General features: G+C 37.4%; 2 protein-coding genes across 3 annotated transcripts in view; one reads left to right on the top strand and one right to left on the bottom strand.

Annotated features, from left to right (window-relative positions):
• Positions 1-17,702, bottom strand: part of LOC141905033 (mortality factor 4-like protein 1) — an 87,989-nt gene extending 70,287 nt beyond the window's left edge. For both annotated transcript variants that reach the window (XM_074793750.1, XM_074793751.1), the window contains exon 1: positions 17,668-17,702. In XM_074793750.1, coding sequence (XP_074649851.1) covers positions 17,668-17,695 — 28 coding nt within the window. In that variant the 5' untranslated portion in view covers positions 17,696-17,702. The remainder of the gene's footprint in view (positions 1-17,667) is intronic.
• Positions 517-7,758, top strand: LOC141906012 (uncharacterized). Its single transcript, XM_074795152.1, has 6 exons — positions 517-568; positions 1,288-1,373; positions 2,073-2,243; positions 2,587-2,804; positions 3,317-3,996; positions 7,070-7,758. Exons 1-6 carry the CDS (start codon positions 552-554, stop codon positions 7,098-7,100), a joined length of 1,203 nt encoding a protein of 400 aa, XP_074651253.1. The 5' UTR covers positions 517-551; the 3' UTR covers positions 7,101-7,758.
• Positions 17,703-19,799: the final 2,097 nt, after the last annotated feature.

The raw sequence follows: 19,799 nt of genomic DNA, 5'->3' as shown, positions 1-19,799 counted from the left end.
TTCAGCGGTCGATGCAACATCGACGTCGAATTTTGGCGTATGCCTGACGTGGCAGCAAAACGCTGATGTCGATTGTCTGGCTATCATTTTTTTTATATTGGGTGAATGACTGACGAACAGTTGGGGGCTATATAATGATGTTCTGGCGAATAGTTTCATGGAATGAGGTGAAAACCTGACGTACCGGTACCGGATTTTTAATTATGCGCAAGGAAGTTAAATAACCCGAACCGAAAAAAGATATATTACGACGCGTCTGTTGTGTTCTGCAGATAAATATAGCCTGCATGGGATTCGAACCTAATCACCGCGTTTGTATTCTAAATAGACTGGTTCCCTGCCCCAACGAGTCTATTTTCTTACTCGAGTCAGGTAACTTCGCTTGTAATTGGTGTGAGTAAATTTTTTTTTTTCATTGTCTATGCAAACTTTATTCATGTGTGTTACGCGATATTTTATATGTAGCAAATGTTAATAAATATTGAATTGAATTGAATTGTAAATAAAGAATTTGAATTTTCGTTTATCGATTGGCGAACGAAGAAAAACGGATGGAAAAAATGCCAAGGTATTTATCAATCAGTTTATCTTATCGTCTCAGCAGGCCCCTATCTAGTATCTATATGACAATCTATACTAACTATGCCATCAATCACTTCCTTGGCTTGTTGGAGTTGTATCTAGCTAGAACGTAAAATTTCAGCCTAGGTTAGTCTGAGTAAAAACGCTCACAAAAAATTGATTGAAATTCAATTCTGTAGGGCCAGGCCTAATCTGCTTATATGGCTATTCCATGCTTCCACAACAAAGCCTGTCATCTGAACACCATTATTATTTATTCCATTGCCGTTATATTATTACTAAAAATTCACCCCCTCCTAATCCTAGGCGCCAGGCTGCTCTTGGTCTTGGACTTGTACTCTAGGCCTACAATATACAACTTGTATTTTGTAGTGTATGTATGGAAAGAAGTCAGTGAGACCTTCTTCACTCACAATCACGTATTCTGCTATTCATTACAATTAATGTGGATGCCGTGAAGAAAACTCAAACTGTTGTCTATCAGTGTCTTTTCAATCCAAGGGACACTGCCTACAGAAAGCACCACCTCATCATGATCTGTCAAATTTTAAAATGTTTTACTTCTTTCGCGATATGTGACCTAGTTCCCATTATTGTGAAACTTCATTAGAAGTGATCAGGCTAACCAGTAACCTATCCTTTACGAAGCGTGCCCTTGCTCTTCTTGATAAAATTAATAGGCCTATTATAATTTTTTATTTTCAGTCGACCCTTTAAATTACTCGTGGGCAAAGGAACCCAAGAAAAAGTTCCAATAATAGCAACATCGTATGAGGATTTATTACAGAAAGGTGAGTCTATTTAAGTCTTGATTCGTGTAAGGTCAATGAGGCCTATAAAGGTAAAATTCACCTTTCCTGATCTCACGATTAGTTTATAAATTCTTAGCATTTCTTTAGCAGCAAGGGTATTTCTTTTCAAATGAATAGAAATCAATCTTTATTTAATTAATTGTAAAGCTTTTGTACAATATTGTTTTTATGGTAATGCTGCAATTGGGACATAAGTTCACAAAAATGAATATAAATCAAATGTCTATCTTCCTATAAAATGATACTACGTAGGATATAAGTTAAAACCACTCTTTGATACTACGTACTGGTAGGGCTTGAAATTTTTGAAATTTCATACATCATCGATCCACATTGGATACTACTCAACCAAAATCTCGTATCCGATATCCAAATCATGGTAGGCCTACCCCAAGTTCAGAGGTTTACTGAAAATTTTGGAAACCCATTTGGATACATAGACATCAAAGATCTAGGCCTAGTAGGCCTATCATGTAGAAAACCCTCAAGTTTTTTTAACAATTTTATTTCCGACGTTTCGACACACCACTGTGTGTCATCAGGGTAAAGTTACAAGTGACCTAGTAGGCCTATCCTTTGGATATCAAGATGCTGCTAATTTCAAGCCCTGTATGACGAAATTAATTTGCCTAGGTGCACGAAGCACTCCTAGTTTGTAAAATGGTATTTGTATTTTAGTTTGTGAAAAATTGAACTGTGAAGGTGTCCTGTACACAGAAGACCACACAGAAATAACTGCTGAATACTATGACTTTCTTGAAAACTTCACTGTTGTGTATTTGAAAGCTAGTCCCGATGTCAGCGAAATAGAATCGATCGAGAGTGAACCTGATATTGCAGCTGTCAGAGGTAACTATTATTTCTTATGACTTCACCCTTCAGCTGCAAGACATAGTTAACCCTTTCCTAAATATATTTTCTGCTTTTAAGAACTACAATAGTGATAGATGTCCCACTGTGATAGCCTTTCAAGGCTGGGTTCAAACTTGTGTCTGCATTGAACTCAAGTGTGACTCTCTTACTTAAACATAACTTACCGTACTTGCCGTATCCTGGCAATATTGCTACCCCAGTAATATTGGATTTCACTTGATATTTTTTATATTACTTTACTATCATTTTAAAAGCTCAGATATAGAGGACTGTCATTGTTTCTTTTATAGTCTAATGAAGTTGTGTAATTTTTTCACAGAAATTACAGTTCAGAAAACTTTAGTTGATTTTGGCACAATGGATACAGAAAAACATAAAGCTCATATTCAGCGACAGACAAAGATTCTGGCAGAGCATGGGAAAAATGCTAATTACAACAAGGAAATAAATAAAACATGCTATAAGCTTGTTTTAAAAACACCGGAGCTGTTAAATAAAGGCAATAGAGGAACGCTTCTGAAAAATGCAAGACTTGAGGTACATGTATAAATTTGAAAACCAATGATTTTAAAAAGTTTTTGATTACAGGTATTTTTGAAAGTCTACGCTACATTATCCGCCACCCTCGCTATCTGCCAATACATTTTACATACGAATGGATTTCTACAACATATTTGTTTGTTTACTGATTAGCTCTGCTGTGACTGAAGTTCCCAGTTCAAGATGGCCGACAGGTGGCCATGATTATTTTAGGTTTTATTATCTTATGACATAACTTTATAAAAACCAATTGAGGTAATTTCATTGAATTTTTTGATGGTAGGTGTATATTAAATCTGGGAGGTGGCTGACAGTTTGTGTTGGCTTTTATGTATTTTATGCCATAACACTGATGGACATAATTTCATGAAATCTTTATGGTGGGTGTATGGTAGTACAAAGAGGAATCCTGTTTACATGAATTTACAGGACAATTGCTAATTCCCCAAAAATACTTAAATTTTCCCACCAGAGCTTTATCCATAGAGATTTGTTATATTTCTTTTCAGGTTAATAAAGTGTACCCTTTTAAGAGAAAACGCAGACATGCCAACGCTGATTCTGGTCCAAAACCGAAGCTGTCGAAAAAGTGTCGTCAACAAAGGATCGCTGATATAAATGATAGGTTATTGTCAATCGAATCTAAAACCGGCATTCTGCTCATTCAGATACGCACCAAAACTTTATTGAATTTAACGGAAGAGGCTGATGCACTTCAAACCCAATTAGATAATCTGTATGCTGAAAAAAAAGGGCTCAAAATTGAAAAAGAAGATTTAAATCGAAAGGAAAATAAATCTGGAAGGGACTCTCGTTATCATGCATCACAAAGTATAAAGACTTCTCCATCAGCTACTGTTACTTACTCAACCGATACATTTAGTAGTGCTACAGAAGAAGTGATTTCCGATGCAGACACTGTCATCCTTTCTGATGATGAACAAGTTAATGCCACAATTAGTTCATATAAGACTGTTCCATCAACTAATGTTGTTACTAAGCCCACCGATGAAGATAAGAGTATTTATACTGAAGAAGTGAATGAATCTGTATCTCACAATTCAGACACTGTCATCCCCTCTAATGATGAACAAGATAATACTGAAATGAGTTCAGATGTTGGTAATGAGATCAGTGATGTTACGAGTAGTATTAAAGATAGTATTCAATCAGTACCAGATAATAACAGGTATTTTTCAGATACTTATAGGTTGTTTATTTCCGAGAAAATGGTAGTTGATAGTAAAAAGGTTTTCTTCTTGAAAGTGAATGACCATGTAAAAGTGTCTCATTATTCAAACCTCACTCTTGCCGATTTTAAAATCATTCAAGAGAACTGCCGTCATACTGATACAGATAACTGTTCATGTCAGCTTGATGCTTCGATAGCCAGATATGTCTTGGAGAATGAACCAGTCTCTCTTCGACAGATACATGATTCTTGTTTCCCTGCATCACACAAGTATTGTAAGCCCAATGTCTTAAGAAAAGTTTTCCAAATGCCTGTTGTTGCCGTGTTAATGGGTAGAAACCTGAAAGGAACACTACGGTGTGGTGGAACTCAGCTGTATATTTCACAGAAATTGAGTGGTGTCGATTATGGTTCAGCTTTTAATATAGGTGTCAAGTTTGGACTTTTCTCTGAATCAGAGTTTGGTTACAATTATATTAGCAAAGATCGTCTAAAGTTGCTGAAATCGTTGTGTTCTACTGAGAAGGACAAACGACTGGTCACATTTGCTGCAACAGATTGTCTATCTGGTAAAAAGTGTAAGGCAGCTTATGGATCTAACTATAGGAAATTACGTGATGATGTAGAGGAAGCTCTATCACGGATACAAGTAATTCATAGTGTATATACAGATCTGGTGCAATCGAAGGATAAAGCTATGCTAGAAAAGCTGGGGTTGTATGATCATTATGTTGACAATGAAGCAGATGATTTAGATGAGGAAGAGATTGATGAAGACGAATTGAGTAATCTTCTGCCATGTGAAAATACTCCTGATGACACTGAACCATTGGAGATTGATAGTGATGACGATGATGATTGTGATACTGCTGAGAGACTAGTGAATTTAAAATCTGTTACAGATCCTAAGTTTATTCAGTTAATTAAAGAAAAGAGACAGCATTTACAACGACAAAAGAAGGTATTAATTGCTAAGCAAATGGCAGAGGAACGATTATTACAACGAAAAGTCACTAAATCTACTAAAACTTTACTACAGAGCCATCCAGACATTGGGAAAGTCATGGAGGACATTGTGAGAAATGCGGGTGTGGGGGCCGATAAGTGGCGGTCCTCGTCTAGTTTGACATGGGAGCGCAAAAAGGTCGGCCAAAAAATGACTATGGAAAGGTTGCGAGATGAACTGTCAAAAAGAATTGGAAAAAAAATCAGTTATGGCACAGTATTTGAATTATGTGTTCCACCTAACAAACGGAGAAAATCAAGTTCAAGGTACCGTGGTGTTGCAAACATTGTGTCTAAACGTGCGAGGAAGGGCTTTGACATCAAAATTAATGTAGATGACCATTGGTCGTCGGCCTTGTATAAAGGTCTTGATAAATTACACTCAACTGACAACAAGAACATTCTTCTAATTAACAGAGATGATGCTGCTGGCTTCCGATTAAATACGCTAGCAACATCAAATCATTTTAAATCGCTTATGGTGCGAGGTGAAGAGGACCTGGCCACGCGTACCGACTTCACAAATTCTGAACAGTCAATACTACAGGTCACTTCGTATCATTTCACCGGTAGTCCAACTACTATAGAGGACTATGCTGGGATAGTGAAACCAACCAAATTAGTTCCTAAGACACCTAGTCAACATGCAGCGGATCTACGTATGTTGTCAAATGTTCCACAACTGAAACATGTTTTCTATCGAGAAGATGGTCATGTGAAAGAAATTGATGCCATCAGAGTAGATGGGGCGGGGGATGAAAATCCCGACCATGTAGAACAGAAATTCATGTGGGGAGAATGGCACTATGAGCAAAGGAAACTAGCCACCTTCGTAACGACACGGTTTGCTGGCGGGAGCTTCTTAAATATTGTCGAACATTTAAATGGGCAGCTCAAGCGAGCTCACGCAAACTTGTTTATCCCATCGACCCTATTGGGTCCTAATAAAAATGCTGGTGTTATAGATGAAACATTGGTTGCAAATAATCTAAATGCTGCTGTGGATGTTTACCTATCCAGAGTAAATGGAACAAAGTTTAACAATAACACAATTAAACTATTCAAACATGGTGAAAGACCAGATTATGTAGATAGGAGAGAATTGTTGCTGTCTTATCTGAAAGCCAATGAGAAGAAACGAAGTGATATAAAGTACCAATATTCAGCAGAACCAGAAAAATTCCAACAGTTGCAATATTTTGACATGATATTGAGTGTGATATCTAATCATCAGATTGATACAGTTAAGTATGTCTACGGATTAGTGTGTTGTTTCAAAGATGGATGTCCACACCCAATTTGCCAAGAACGGAACAGGAGGAATGAAGAAATGGTCTGGTTCCCAAATGGCCCACTTCTCACTTTTATTCCATGGCCATACGCTGATCCAGAGAGAAAATGTGAATGTGATAATTGTGATGGGCACTTTAAATCATATCTTGATCTTCTGGAACTTTCGAAGTCACGAATCCTTGACCCTGGAAATTGTCTACCTTCGAAACTTATTGCTGAAGAATTCTCCAAGAAGAAGTTAGAAGTAAAAAAAGGTTCTGAAATGGCTAAAGCTGGCATGGTTCCTCCGCTTACAGAATCTGAAGTGAAAGTTCTTTCGACGCAGCTTTGTCTTTCTATTGATCGTGTGAACTATTACTACAATCACCTTGCTGCAGTTCATAAAGCAAGAGTTATGGGTGGCCAAAAAGCTGCTGCCACAAGACAGAAAAAAAGGCTGGAGGAGGAAAATGCCAGTGTTGATTACATAAAAAAGGTTCTTCATTGACATTTTCTGTGTTATGAGTTGCATCAAGCTGACACAAAAATCTACAGAGGAGGATTTGATATAGGGACTATTAGACAATTTCAGAAAGTCGCAATCCTTGCGGCAGGTGCACGTACATGGTGGATAATCACAAAGCCAAAAGAATTCGATTCATAGTGATTATCCACCATGTACGTGCACCTGCCGCAAGGATTGCGACTTTCTGAAATTGTCTATTGAATACATACTTTAACAAGTATTGTTCTATGTACATGTATTACATCAAATTGTGTCCTTTTTTTGTAGGTCAGCCACTGATCCAGTGATCAGATACTGATCTAGAAGATCAATGACAGAAAAGAGTGGCACCGACATTTTGTTTTAATTAATAATGTAGAGTGTTTAACATGGCTCTTTGGAAATTTGTATATACCTGGTATTAGCAGCCACTGATCAGATACTGATCTAGAAGATCGATGATAGAAATGAGTGGCACCGACATTTTGTTTTAATTAATAATGTAGAGCGTTTTACATGGCTCTTTGGAAATTTGTATATACCTGGAGCCAGTTTCATATACATAAATACACTCCTGGTTAATTAATTATATGGAACATTTTATGGTTAGACCATCAAGACCGAACTCCAGGTACAATATGAACAGGTCGATCTCTGATTGCCCTAATGATATCTGAATTATGATCAATTTAAAAGTCAGGTACTTATTCCATCTACACGAAACTGGCCCCTGGGTAACAGTATTTTAACTTTGTTGTAATTCTTCTGATGTTTATTAAGTTTTGTTGTTATTTTTCCGAGGTTTATATAAGTAGTTCTTTTTTACCTACCTCAGTGGCCACTTGAGGTAATACTTAATTACTGATTTTTTGTAATATCAATATGACGGTCGGGTAATTCCACATGGGGCATGTGTCAATAATACCTACCTCCAAGACTGACCTGGTCAAATATTGAAATAAGTACAACATGGTCACCATGTTGTTATTTCAATATTTAATATTTTCGATGAGAGGGATTCCGAAGTCATTCCGATTTGTTGAATTGAACAATAATCATTTCAAGTACTTAAGATGAAGTAGGAAAATGACTCCCAGGAACATAAATACATTATTAATGTTTCCATACACATTTTGCATTAATAGTAATAACTTGGTTATTTTTGAAGCTCAACTATTTGAGCACTTTATTTTTTATAAAATGGAAACCAAATAACACCAATTATTTTAACAAATGTATATTGCATTGCAATAGGCTTAGGCCTTGTTAGTTAAATAAAGTTTACTGATAATTTGTAGAAAATTTAGTATCTTGAAAATGCTTAGTTTCGGACCTTGGTCAAAAACTATTTTTTGTTCACGGTTTTTCGAAAGGTGAATGTCTGACTACAGGAAATATGTATGAGGTGAATACCAGGCGAAGCTCTGACATTCTTCATTCTGGAGTAGGGTGAATTCTTGACTTATGTATTCTTCTTCTGAGGCGAATATTGGTCGAATCCTAGACGAATGACATCATTGGAAATGTCTAATAGATGGTGATGTGCTGAACTAGGGGGGGTCAGACATAACTGATAATGATAGCTGCATTAGGTATCAATATAATATGGAAAACTTTTTCCCACCTTCGAATGAGTACTGATGACACCGAGATGGCTGCCAATTGCGCCATAATTGGCTGGTCAAAAATACATGTCTCAGGTATAAAATTTCTCTTTCCAAAGAATACCCATCACAAATTGCATTGAGAAATGGCAAACCAGTTGGAAGCTACAGGACTCAGAATTCGGGCTAAATTGACATTTTTGGGCACTAAAATGGTCATAGGACGGCCATCTTGAGTCCGATCGACCCAATATTTCTTATGCTGATGGGCCCTTGGGGATTCAAATATGTACGAAAGATCCAGGTAATTGATCGAAGCGTCTTCAAAATTTCCCTCTAAAAGTTCAAAAATGTGTAAAAATTGCTGATTTTGGCGAACAACAATGGCTGCCAGTCAGCCATCGTGATTCTGACAGGGCCAGTTTTTGGGCTAGGGTATATACATGTGTAACACAAATATCAAGACATTACATTGAAGCCTCTTCAAAACTTCCCAAAATAGCTGGATTCCGTCTACGGACGAAAAGTGAACGCAATAGCCCGCAGGGACTAAAGTCCCAAGTGAGCTAAAAAGGACTCAATTTTGGTTAGTGAGAACTTTTAATAACTGACTTTTGCTGAGAATGAAATCTTCGAAAAATTGATTATGGGCCTTTTGTCTGAACAAATGATCATAATTTTAATACATCCCTTGAATGACTTAAAACAACTAAAACTATGAGTGACCCGATAAGATATGGTTCAAACTTGGTGAGAGCCTGGGTTTCATCGGAGGTTTTTCATTTTTATCATACGGACCAATCAGGACAGAAGCTCCCAAGTTCTTCAAATTTGAGGCCAGTGGCGGTTACTGGCAAAACAAAGTTTATCGATTGACATGATTTTTAATAATTTCACGATAGGATTGCTTTAATTAGCTTACATCTTTACTCAGACAAATCGTTGTTACGCTGAACCTACACCGTGGCGCGCGTACTCTAGCCTATAAATTAATACAAATAATCAGGCTCTAAAAACGGATTGCTAATGCGAACGTTAATGACTCATCTCTAAAAATTCGATGCTATCAGTAAATCAGCCGTGTGGCGAACACGGAAGTAAATTTCTGCATTTTAAAACCACATTTTCTTCAGATATCTAGATGCAACTTTACCTTATGCACGGGATATCAAAACTAGAATAATTGATCACATCGACACAATAAATCGTTATATCATACGCCTTGAATATCAGTATTGATGAATGTCCACCTATTCAATCGTGCCGCCATTTTGTTAGTGAAATAACGCGCACCAGCTGATCCACCTCGTTCAATGTTATGACGTCATGATGGAAGTCAAAACCGCGTCAACACATTTTATATAATCAAGATTTTGAGGGGTTTTGTCTTTGAAAGCTTTTAACTACCAAACCAAGCGTCAGATCTTGGCAATATAAAGTTCTTCCAATCCAAATAGCATTGAATTTTCACATGTGTTATTTTGGCCAGTTAACCCTTTCAGTGCGTCTATGATGCAGTGCGGTGTATAAATCAGTGAGTGATTTTGCTAGAACACCACACTGCGGTGTATTGATGTAATTAATGATTAGTAATTATCTCTCTTGAATAATGGCAACACCTGTCAAACATAGTGAAAAAATAGTAACTAATGATACACTGCGTCGCGGTGTAGATGCACTATAGTGGTATTCCCATCATTCAACACACTAGGGTGGAATTTTTTTTAAATTCCAATCATCTCTAGCACTTTAGGGTATTAACTAGTCACATGGTTCCTACAGAACCATCGATATGAAATTTGAGGGGTATTTGAGGGGCTTTTGAGGGTATAATCACCAAATTTGAGGGTCATTTTTCATGACAAAACCTAATTGATACATAAAACAGTAGGCCTACAAGTAGAATACTTGGCATACTTATCAGTCCATACCAAGCAAAATACAATTAGGCACCTATAAAATAAACTTATTCAATTCAAATATATTCAATACTAAATTCAATTTCCTGTTGACTTTGTTTTGAGTGAAAAAACTCATGTACAGTAGGAGGCCACTCACGACTGAAGAGCCTTCATTCCACGATTAGCTGCCATAACACTTTCTGTCACAGACATTTGCTTTCGGCATTCGATTTGATTTCAAATAACTTTGACATTCAGGGTCCAGTTCCACAGTTCTGAGTTAAGATTTGACTATGAGTTAACTCAATGAAAATGAACTAACTTTAACTCAAGAGTTAAGCTACTCTAACTCACAACTGTGGAACTGGGTCCAGCTCAACTAGGAACTTCAAGTAACTGTTCCTAAACTCCTGGATAAATTAATCAGGATAATCAGGTTGGCCAGATTAAACTAATCTGGCCAACAAGACAATTGAAGTATAAAATTCCAATCTAGTGTGTACACAGTAATTACAGCAATGATCTGCTGTGATTATCATCAAACAACACAATGCATAATTCACTCTGTCTTACTACAATTCATGGTGTAGGGCCTACATTGAATGTTTGAAGAAAGGTCCTTAAAAAAAGGTGATACAAAATTCTCTGAGAGACACAATTTTCAGAATTTGAGGGGATTTTGAGGGGCCAAGGGCTAACACTCAGAATTTGAGGGATTTTGCACCCTCAAAAATGGATTTTGGAATTTGAGGGGTTTTTGAGGGATTTGAGGGGCTATAGGAACCATGAGTCAGCACTGAAAGGGTTAAAGATGCTGCATAAAAAACCTGCTCAAATAAATCGAATTTTTGAAACTTTTTGGTAAAGTTCCAAAAAAATATGAAACCCACGGCTTTCAACTTTGCCCGCCATAAAGAAAAACCAATTACGAAATATATTTTTGCTTAATCCGTTCAATTCGCCCATTAGTAGTGAAATTGCGTTTGAGTGTGCTAAAAATAGCTTCGAGCGTAGTGTATTGAGCATACGAATGATTATCGATCGGCCAGACCGTTGACATAGGCTGATTTTGGCGAACAACAATTGCTGCCAGTCGGCCATCTTGATTCTGACAGGGCCAGTATTTTGGCTGCAGATGTCTAAGATAGATACATGTGTAACCCAGATATCAAGACATTACATTGGTGCGTCTTCAAAACTTCCCAAAATAACTGGATTTCGTCTACGGACGGATGACGGACGAAAAGTGAACGCAATAGCCCGCTGGGACTAAAGTCCCAAGTGGGCTTAAAATAGATAAGACGCACGTGTACGCCACTGCCATAACTCAGTGCTAATCAATACTCTGACCCAAATTACGAGTAGAAGTAAACGACCCGTACTCCTGTTTAAGAAAGTTCATAACCGTATTCACAGATGTGATGATATACTATAGCCGTATTTTCATTAAGGAAGATAAAACAAATCCGTATTTTGAAAAGGACAGATGAAAACCCGTAGTTTTTACAAAGCATCCGTACTTCTGTCTTTAGCTATTAAAATGCGTAGCAAAGAAATACGGAAATCCCGTAGGCCGAGGGGTTCTCCACACTTTCCTTGAAATTTCTAAGTCGCGCACCTCAGTGCGCATGTGCGGCATCAATTAGCCAATTGGAATGTGCCATTGGCAAAAAAGCGTTTACAGGAATAATGCCGCATTGACAAAATATCACCTGCCTTTAAATATCTACCAGGTCGATTAAAATACGTAGATTAATGTATCTACGTAAATTTACGTAATGTACGTAATTTTACGTAGGTCAAAGCATAACCTATACCCCCTACTTTAGGCCAGTGGTTCACCCTGTATAAGACGGCACATCTGATTGGCTTTCACTCCATAACATTAACCAATGGTTGAAGTTCTTTTAGAAAAAGTTTGGTATTTCTATCTTAACTGTGTTAATAGGGGTGACAGGTTGAAGTAAGACAGTGGTTGTATATTTGGAGGCTGCTGCGAAAGAGATCTTGCAGTCGGGGAACACAGTTTGTGTTTAAAGGGGTGGAGGGCCAAGTTCTGCTGATTTTCTACCGTTGAATTTGTCTTTACAAATTTTTGAAGACATGATGGGAGTACTATGGTCACTAATTTGATGCATAGCCTGAAGTACTTATTCACGAAAAAGCTTCAGATTTTATAGCGAATATTCAAAATACAAATAAAAAACAAAACTCCAGTATAAAACAACATTTATCATTGTATCTTCAGATTAGTTGACTTGCCCTATTTCACTTGTTTTTGTCAATTTGAAAACCTGTGAAAAATCTCAAAATTGAGTGATATTTTTTTATCAATACGACACCTAGATGAAGATATTCTTCACTCTGTTGTTGAAAATGATATTGAAACCTGGTTTTCCCCGCAACTTTAAGCCAGCTGGTGCTGCCACCCTTATAATTTCACCATTTCTCATGCCAATCTAGCGATCTTTAATTGCCAGTTGCAGCAGGAATATAAAGGCCTAGTCCCTGAATGTTCTTTTATTTTTTCCTTAATTCTCATCACTCAGGAATAACTTCAAATGCAATGGAGTTGAGATAAAACATCAAAATCAAAGAGTGTGTATAACGGTGAAAACTTGCAAACTTTCTCAATAGCTAAATACGTAAATTCACGTACAGTACGTAAATTTACGTAGATACGTAAATCTAAGTATTTCAATCGACCTGTCCACAGGGGTTTGGCGATGGGCTTGGATTTTATTTCCGGGTTGTTGATAATCTCGCGAGAATGGCGCTAAATATGAACTGCGAATAAATTCAAAATATCATGGAAATACCTTGCGTTTATATTGGTTATTTATCCGCTATATAGTTCTGATAAAAAATTGGTCGTTAAGGATCATTATCAAACGGTCGTGACGCTCTATATCAAATCACAAGGGATGAAACGCCAGGCCTCCGCTGTACTTAAATTTTCAGCCAGAAAGTTGGGACAGTCACGTGACTTAACGCTTCTTATTTGACTGAATGCAAACCTGAAGCATCTAAGATGGAAACTATGATACGAAAAATATTTGAGAATAACTTACAATCAAATGCATTTTTTGTCTATGAATTATATATTTGATCATAAATTATTCTTTATAAGTTATTAATTTCATATGAATCATAATCTGACAATTGATATCGGTCTGTGAATATGTTAACTTAACATACAAAGTTTTAAATGTGATGACATCAGAATGTCACGGGACTGTCCCAACTTTCTGGCTGGCACGACTTGAACTGCGTTTCATCCCTTGTGATTTTATATAGTAAAGCATGACGACCGTCTGATAATGATTCTTAACGACCAATTTTTTATCGGAGCTTAGTTAATAGACGGACGCCGGGCGCCCAGAGGACGTCCCTTTGGTAAACGCGTATATGTGGATACTACGAAGTGCCTTCTTAACCGATTCTGACTAGCTGACAAAGTCAGAAAAAAATGACGTCACTTGACGTCCGGTTCATGGGGAAAAGTTCATGGAGAAATCGGAAGTAGTATTACGTCACGCTAAAATCCGGCAGCGAAATAACTAAAATAAGGCAATTTATGGATCGGGTTATTTCAGAATTTATTTATTTCATAAAATTTCGAACAAGATTGGGTCGATGAATAGTTTAACAATGAACCACGTTGATCGAACGAGTTTGAAAATAGCTGAAATTCCCTTAGCAACGGGGAGCGAATTCATAATAAACAAACCACGCGCCGGCGCGCCCGGTTCAGCCATCGCAGGTTCGAATCCTGGAGAATTACGCTCTCGCGCGCGCGCGAGCGACAGTCAACCCCAGCCGCAGCGCTGAAATATGTAATCATTTATCAAGTTTAATGACCCTAAAACTGCGATGAGTCGCGTTGTCGTACGATTTGCTTAAAATTTCAAGGCAGCGCGACGATCGGCGGCATGGTCTCGCTCCGCGGAGCAGCGACATCACGGTCGACCAAAAACATTTTCTCCACCCCTTCTTTCACCAAATAAGGAATTCGGTACCGCTGGCCACGTGCACTATTTATTTTGAGCCGTAGATTCCCGGTACTCGACATTCCCCCAAAAATTAGAAACAAATAAATATTTTTCGCGAGAGAAATCAATTCGATTATTTTTTCTGGCAGAAAAAAATTATGCGATCGAAGCGTTTCAATGTGTCTTTCATTTTTTCTTGTCTTTCTTTACTTTTCAAATCGAGCTAATTTCTAAATTAACACAGGTCAAATTCTTCAATCTTGCAAACCGTCTCAGTTTAACCACAATGTCGGTTTTTACATTTCGGGTTTTACAAAGTGGTTTATAAACCATTGAAAAATTCCTGATACAAATCAAAATAGTAATCTTTTTAGCAGTGGTAAACCGACCTACCCCGGGTAGCCAAAGACCAGTTTATATTTAGTTAAGAAATGGGTCAAGTTATTTTCATAGAAAATTGAATTTCATTTGATCTACAGATGAAATGAACAGGTTCGTCATAATTTTCCTAATCAAAATATAAGCCAAAATTTTTAATAACCAGAAATTAATCGAACCTTAAAGTTGAAGTTTCATCTTCTTTCCCCCACCACTTCACTATATATATGGCATTAGTTTCCATTTTTACCAAGCTTAACAATAAGAATTGATTTAATTTCTTCAATAATTTAATGCTCGGGGCCCAAATCTACAGAACAATTTCAACATCGAAATAAAATTGATAGACTTTAAGAGTTAGTAAGAGTTTCTTTCCAGTTTCATTGACAACAATTAATTTTCTCGGTGTTCCTTTAGTCACTGACACTATTTTGAGTGTTTTTGTTACACCCCATACGTGAACGAGGTTGTTTTCGAATCGTTATGATTTCTTAATCTTAGTCGTAAAAATTAAATCAAGCTGCAGTGACGAAGCGTCCTTCACTTAGATTTCATCTATTACATATTAGCGGATAAATGAGCAATATAAACACAAGGTATTTCCGTGATATTTTGAATTTATTCGCAGTTCATATTGAGCACCATTCTCGCGAGGTTATCAACAACCCGGAAATAAAATCCAAGCCCATCACCAAACCCCAACGTAGGGTTTTCAAGTGAAAATTTTCCAAACACTATACAAACAATTTAAAAGGCCTAGATGAAAGAAGGGTTTAATATAAGATCATAGCAATTTACAGAACTAAAATCGGTTAAGCCGTTCAAAAGTTATGAAGGAATTTGTCGGCTGAAAATCACACTTCTCAGCCATAGTCTTCATTAGGAAATGAACTAAAGGTCACAAGGTCAAATGGTGACCAAATGATCAATTTCTTAGTTAAGAAATAATTGAAAGTAGAAAAGAAACTTGTATATCTTTGGGAATTGTCATCCGATTTCAATCAAACTTTGGGAAAATACAGAATAATACTTTTCCTATTGATTATAAATCTTAAACTAATTATTAATTAAGCCAATTAAGGGTAATTAGCTTAATTAATTGGCTCATTGCCAGTTCCAGGTATTCATCAGCTAAAAACAAAGGATAAATGTTTACTTATTTTGTGTTACGACTTCACAGGGATAAATATATCCGACTATAATTTACCACAGACATCGCAACACATAAAAGTTGGTTGCCATGGTAACCACAATAGCAACAATTGATATTTGGGATTAAAATGGTTGCCGTCGCTCGGAAAGTATTTCAAACCCAAAAACGCATCATGATTGGTATCAAAATGACCGTATTTATCCCAGCTTCCTCTATTTAATCAGGATTCATGCGTTCAGTTGATTGGTAAGAAAATATTAGTGATCCAGTAAGAATTCTTGAATTTCAAATTTAGGCCAAGTCACGTTAGGCCTATTAGATCCTCGTTGCTAAAAAAGATCCAGAAAGAACCTTTATGGTATATAAAGTACTTGAAGAAGGATCTATTAATTGAAACTTTTATCTTTTGCAGGTCACTCTAAGAACTATGATGTTAAATAAGCCAACCCCTCTTAAAAGAATCATTATGCAAAATGTAGGCCAAGTCCTAAAAGCTTTAACTCTCACTGAGATGGAGTTATTTAAACTGCAACCATCTTATCTAAATAAGCTTCAATATAGATAAGTTAATGGAATTGTGGATTGAGAATTTTATATGAGCAATAAAATACAGCAATTATAAATTTTGTGGCGGCCCAATCCAAGGAAGATGATAATTGACTACGAGTAGGAGTCAGCTTTTGCCGTTTCAATTGTAGCTTGCAAAACATAAATAAATGATTTTTGATAAATAAATATTGTATTTTCATTTCAGTTTAGGTTTCATATGGACATTTTGATTGGGGAGAGGCTGGGGGTTCATGTAGCTGCTTTTTCAGTGTGATTGATGAGGTAGGCCTAAGGCCTTCAGAATGACACACGGGATTTCTTGAGCTTTATCGGCGACATCTTCCCCAAAGTTGCTCAATATAAAGTAATTATCATAAATTTCATTGATTCTGTGAGAAAATGACTTAAAACAACTTAAAACTAGCGTAAACAGCTGATTTACACATGTAAACAAACGCTTACGCGAACCCGGAAGTGAATGAAAATGCCCGGATGTAGCAATTTTTTCGATACTTCCCAAATTTAACCCAAAAGTCGAGAGCGATGGCTTAACGAATCTAACTAAAACCTTTTGCAATATACACTAAAACTACTATATTTTTCTACCTGGGGGAGAACTAATTTCTAAATTTCATAATTTGATGAAATATATTGCGTTAAAATCTTTTAAGTGTCGCAAAATCGGTCAAATTGCCGGTACAAACAAGTACGGCATACCTGGATGTCAATCAAGAAGTTTTGAAAACACCTGTGAAGGTTTCGTGATCCCCAGTCCCGCCCCTTTTCTGCAGTATCGCCTAGAAGATGGGCATCTCAAAACTGCATTTTTCGAAATCCGCGGTGAAGAGTACACGCGCACCTGTCAATCAACAATCTAAAGTTGGCTGGTGTCCAACAGCTTGTAACTCACGAACTACGCCGCGCATCATTATGGAATTTTCAACACAGTACAAGATGCTTATTATCTTTCCTCGAAAATTTAGTTCAAGTAAATCGGATGACAGTTATAAGATTTATCAAGTTCATAACTTTTGAAGTGGGAAAAAACGGCACTATGGCCGGTTTTGGTCACGTGATCTGAAAACCCTACCCAACGGCTGGGAGTGCGAGTCGGAATAAACGAATAATGAATAATTGGATTCAATCACGACCGAAATGTGACCAGTCCCTGGTGGTGTCCATCACTTAGATTTCATCCGTTACATACTACATAGCAAAAATAAACATTTTTGGGAGGCTGTATGAAAGTGCAATAGCACCAAAAGTACTGCACACTATAATTATGGAACATAATATACACAATTATCACCTTCCTGAAATTTTGGTTTCGGCGCCATGTTGTTTTCTGATCGTACGGATGAAAGTACACAATGTTTGGGCGTACACAATGTTTGGATTTTCAAATTGATTTAGACTGGTTGCCGATACAATTCCGCAAGACTAGACTGGTTGCCGGTCTCTACCTTCAGTTAGATTCTGACTATTCCATTATCGCCCGTCAAGGGATTCGAACCCACTACGCTAAAACTGTTAGCCAAACCCCTTGAACTCACGAGTCGTTGGAGTCGTTACTAGCCGACCAGAATCCGGTCGTACCAATCACAGCGCTTGTAACAAACGACTTTAGGCTTCTTATTGGTTTTCCCGTTAAATGGACCAATCAATGATCGTTTACTGAACAAGGAAGTATTTCGCAAATCGATATATGACGTCATGCGCAACAGCGCCAGTAATGAAATCACGCTTCGTGAGGCCAGGGGGCTGGTGGAAGCGAGTTCGGGAGTGATACCGGACCCCTGGCAAGCGAAGATGGACTATTCTGGGCCACCTTCGGTTATCGGAGTTAGTCGACTATAGTCGAACTAAATGAAACCGAATGTCCGTTAGTCGGAACTATAGTCCGGAAATGGTCGACCACGCAATTGAGCACGGTCGCTACAGTTCGGACCTAGGTTCAAGATGGTCGACACTGTGAAATACGTTACGACCGAACTATATTGTGTTCGGTTATTAGCTCCGACCACTAGTCGACTAGCTACGAAAACCGAAGTTGGCCCTGCAGAATTGGACAGGCGACCAGTCTACGATAGTGGACAGGTCGCTACGGAATACCAATAGTCACTTTATTGTTATCCTTATTGCACCATTTCGGGTCGAGATGTACAGAGTGATACATGTATTTACGTATGATTTACAAAGCATAATACATTTTACATTAAAAACAATAAGAGGGATAACAGTGGTTTCTTGCCATGTCGATATAGCTGCGATCCTCGAGTAATGACCTTACAGGTCGATGTAGCAGTTTAAGAGCAATTATACCATTAGTTCAACTCCAGAATAGGTCAAAATAGTTCCATTATGAGAATGCCGGTTTGCTAGCGTATCTATTTAACACCCGTATTGCTCGGGTGGCGCTGTATGTAAATTTCACATAAATCAACGACTTTCGGCTATTAGCGGTACTTAAGACCACTTGAGAACATCATAGTCAATTAGGGGAGTAGTAAAAATAAAATGATACAGTACGGTGTAACTAGTTAGGGATATTATTCCAAGCACCATAGCACCCATACCAGAGACATTTTATTCAGACTAAGGACTATTAGTTAAACACTTGTCTTGAATTCCATCCTTGTCCCTTCGGTTGAGCCGAGAAGTAACTTTTAACGACCAGTTTTTTCTAGTTTTCATGACTTTTTATTTATTCTTTTCACTTCCGGTTCTGGCAAGTGAGCATTCACACATTTTTCCCTATAGATGGCAGCAGTAGCCAAGGTTACAATACAGAGTGTTCCATAACAAATGTCACACCAAAAATTGAACAGAAATTAAACAAACATATCGATGCCACTGCAATCAATCAATGACGTAGTTATTAATACTGATCAATAATAAAAAATATATTCGCACTTCGCAACAACACTGATCTTCATTTCCATTAATTAATGATCTGTTGACTTAATCAGTAATTGAGTCATTCGATGTTCGAGATAAATTGCCGGCAAAATAAGAACCTAACGAACCAGGGCTGACCACAGTCAAATTGCCCAACAGATAAATTTTCGAAACGACACAATCCAATCGTGTTTGGTATCAAATAACTCGTGCCGTGGACCTTGTCTATTAACTGGCCAGTGCATGACCAGTACTAGCCATATAGTCAATTATTTGTTTTGCAATCAATAAGTTGTTTGGTGTCAAATAACTAGATATGATGTGGACATTAATCTAAAAATTGTTTAACTGACCAATGCTTCACCAGTACTGACCAGTTACCAGTGCTAACCAGAGCCCACCATAAGTAATTTATATGTTTAGTATTAGTAAGCAATAGAATCGTGTTTGGGCGTCGAGCGACTATATATGCTGCGGGCTATAATCTAACAACTATTTCACTGACCAATTTTTGACCAATACTGACCAAATAGCTAAATGGAT

The sequence above is a fragment of the Tubulanus polymorphus genome, chromosome 5 (genome assembly GCF_964204645.1).
Source record: "Tubulanus polymorphus chromosome 5, tnTubPoly1.2, whole genome shotgun sequence".
In the NCBI taxonomy this organism is placed as follows: Eukaryota; Metazoa; Nemertea; class Palaeonemertea; order Tubulaniformes; family Tubulanidae; genus Tubulanus; species Tubulanus polymorphus.
This window is presented reverse-complemented; position numbering and strand designations above follow the sequence as displayed.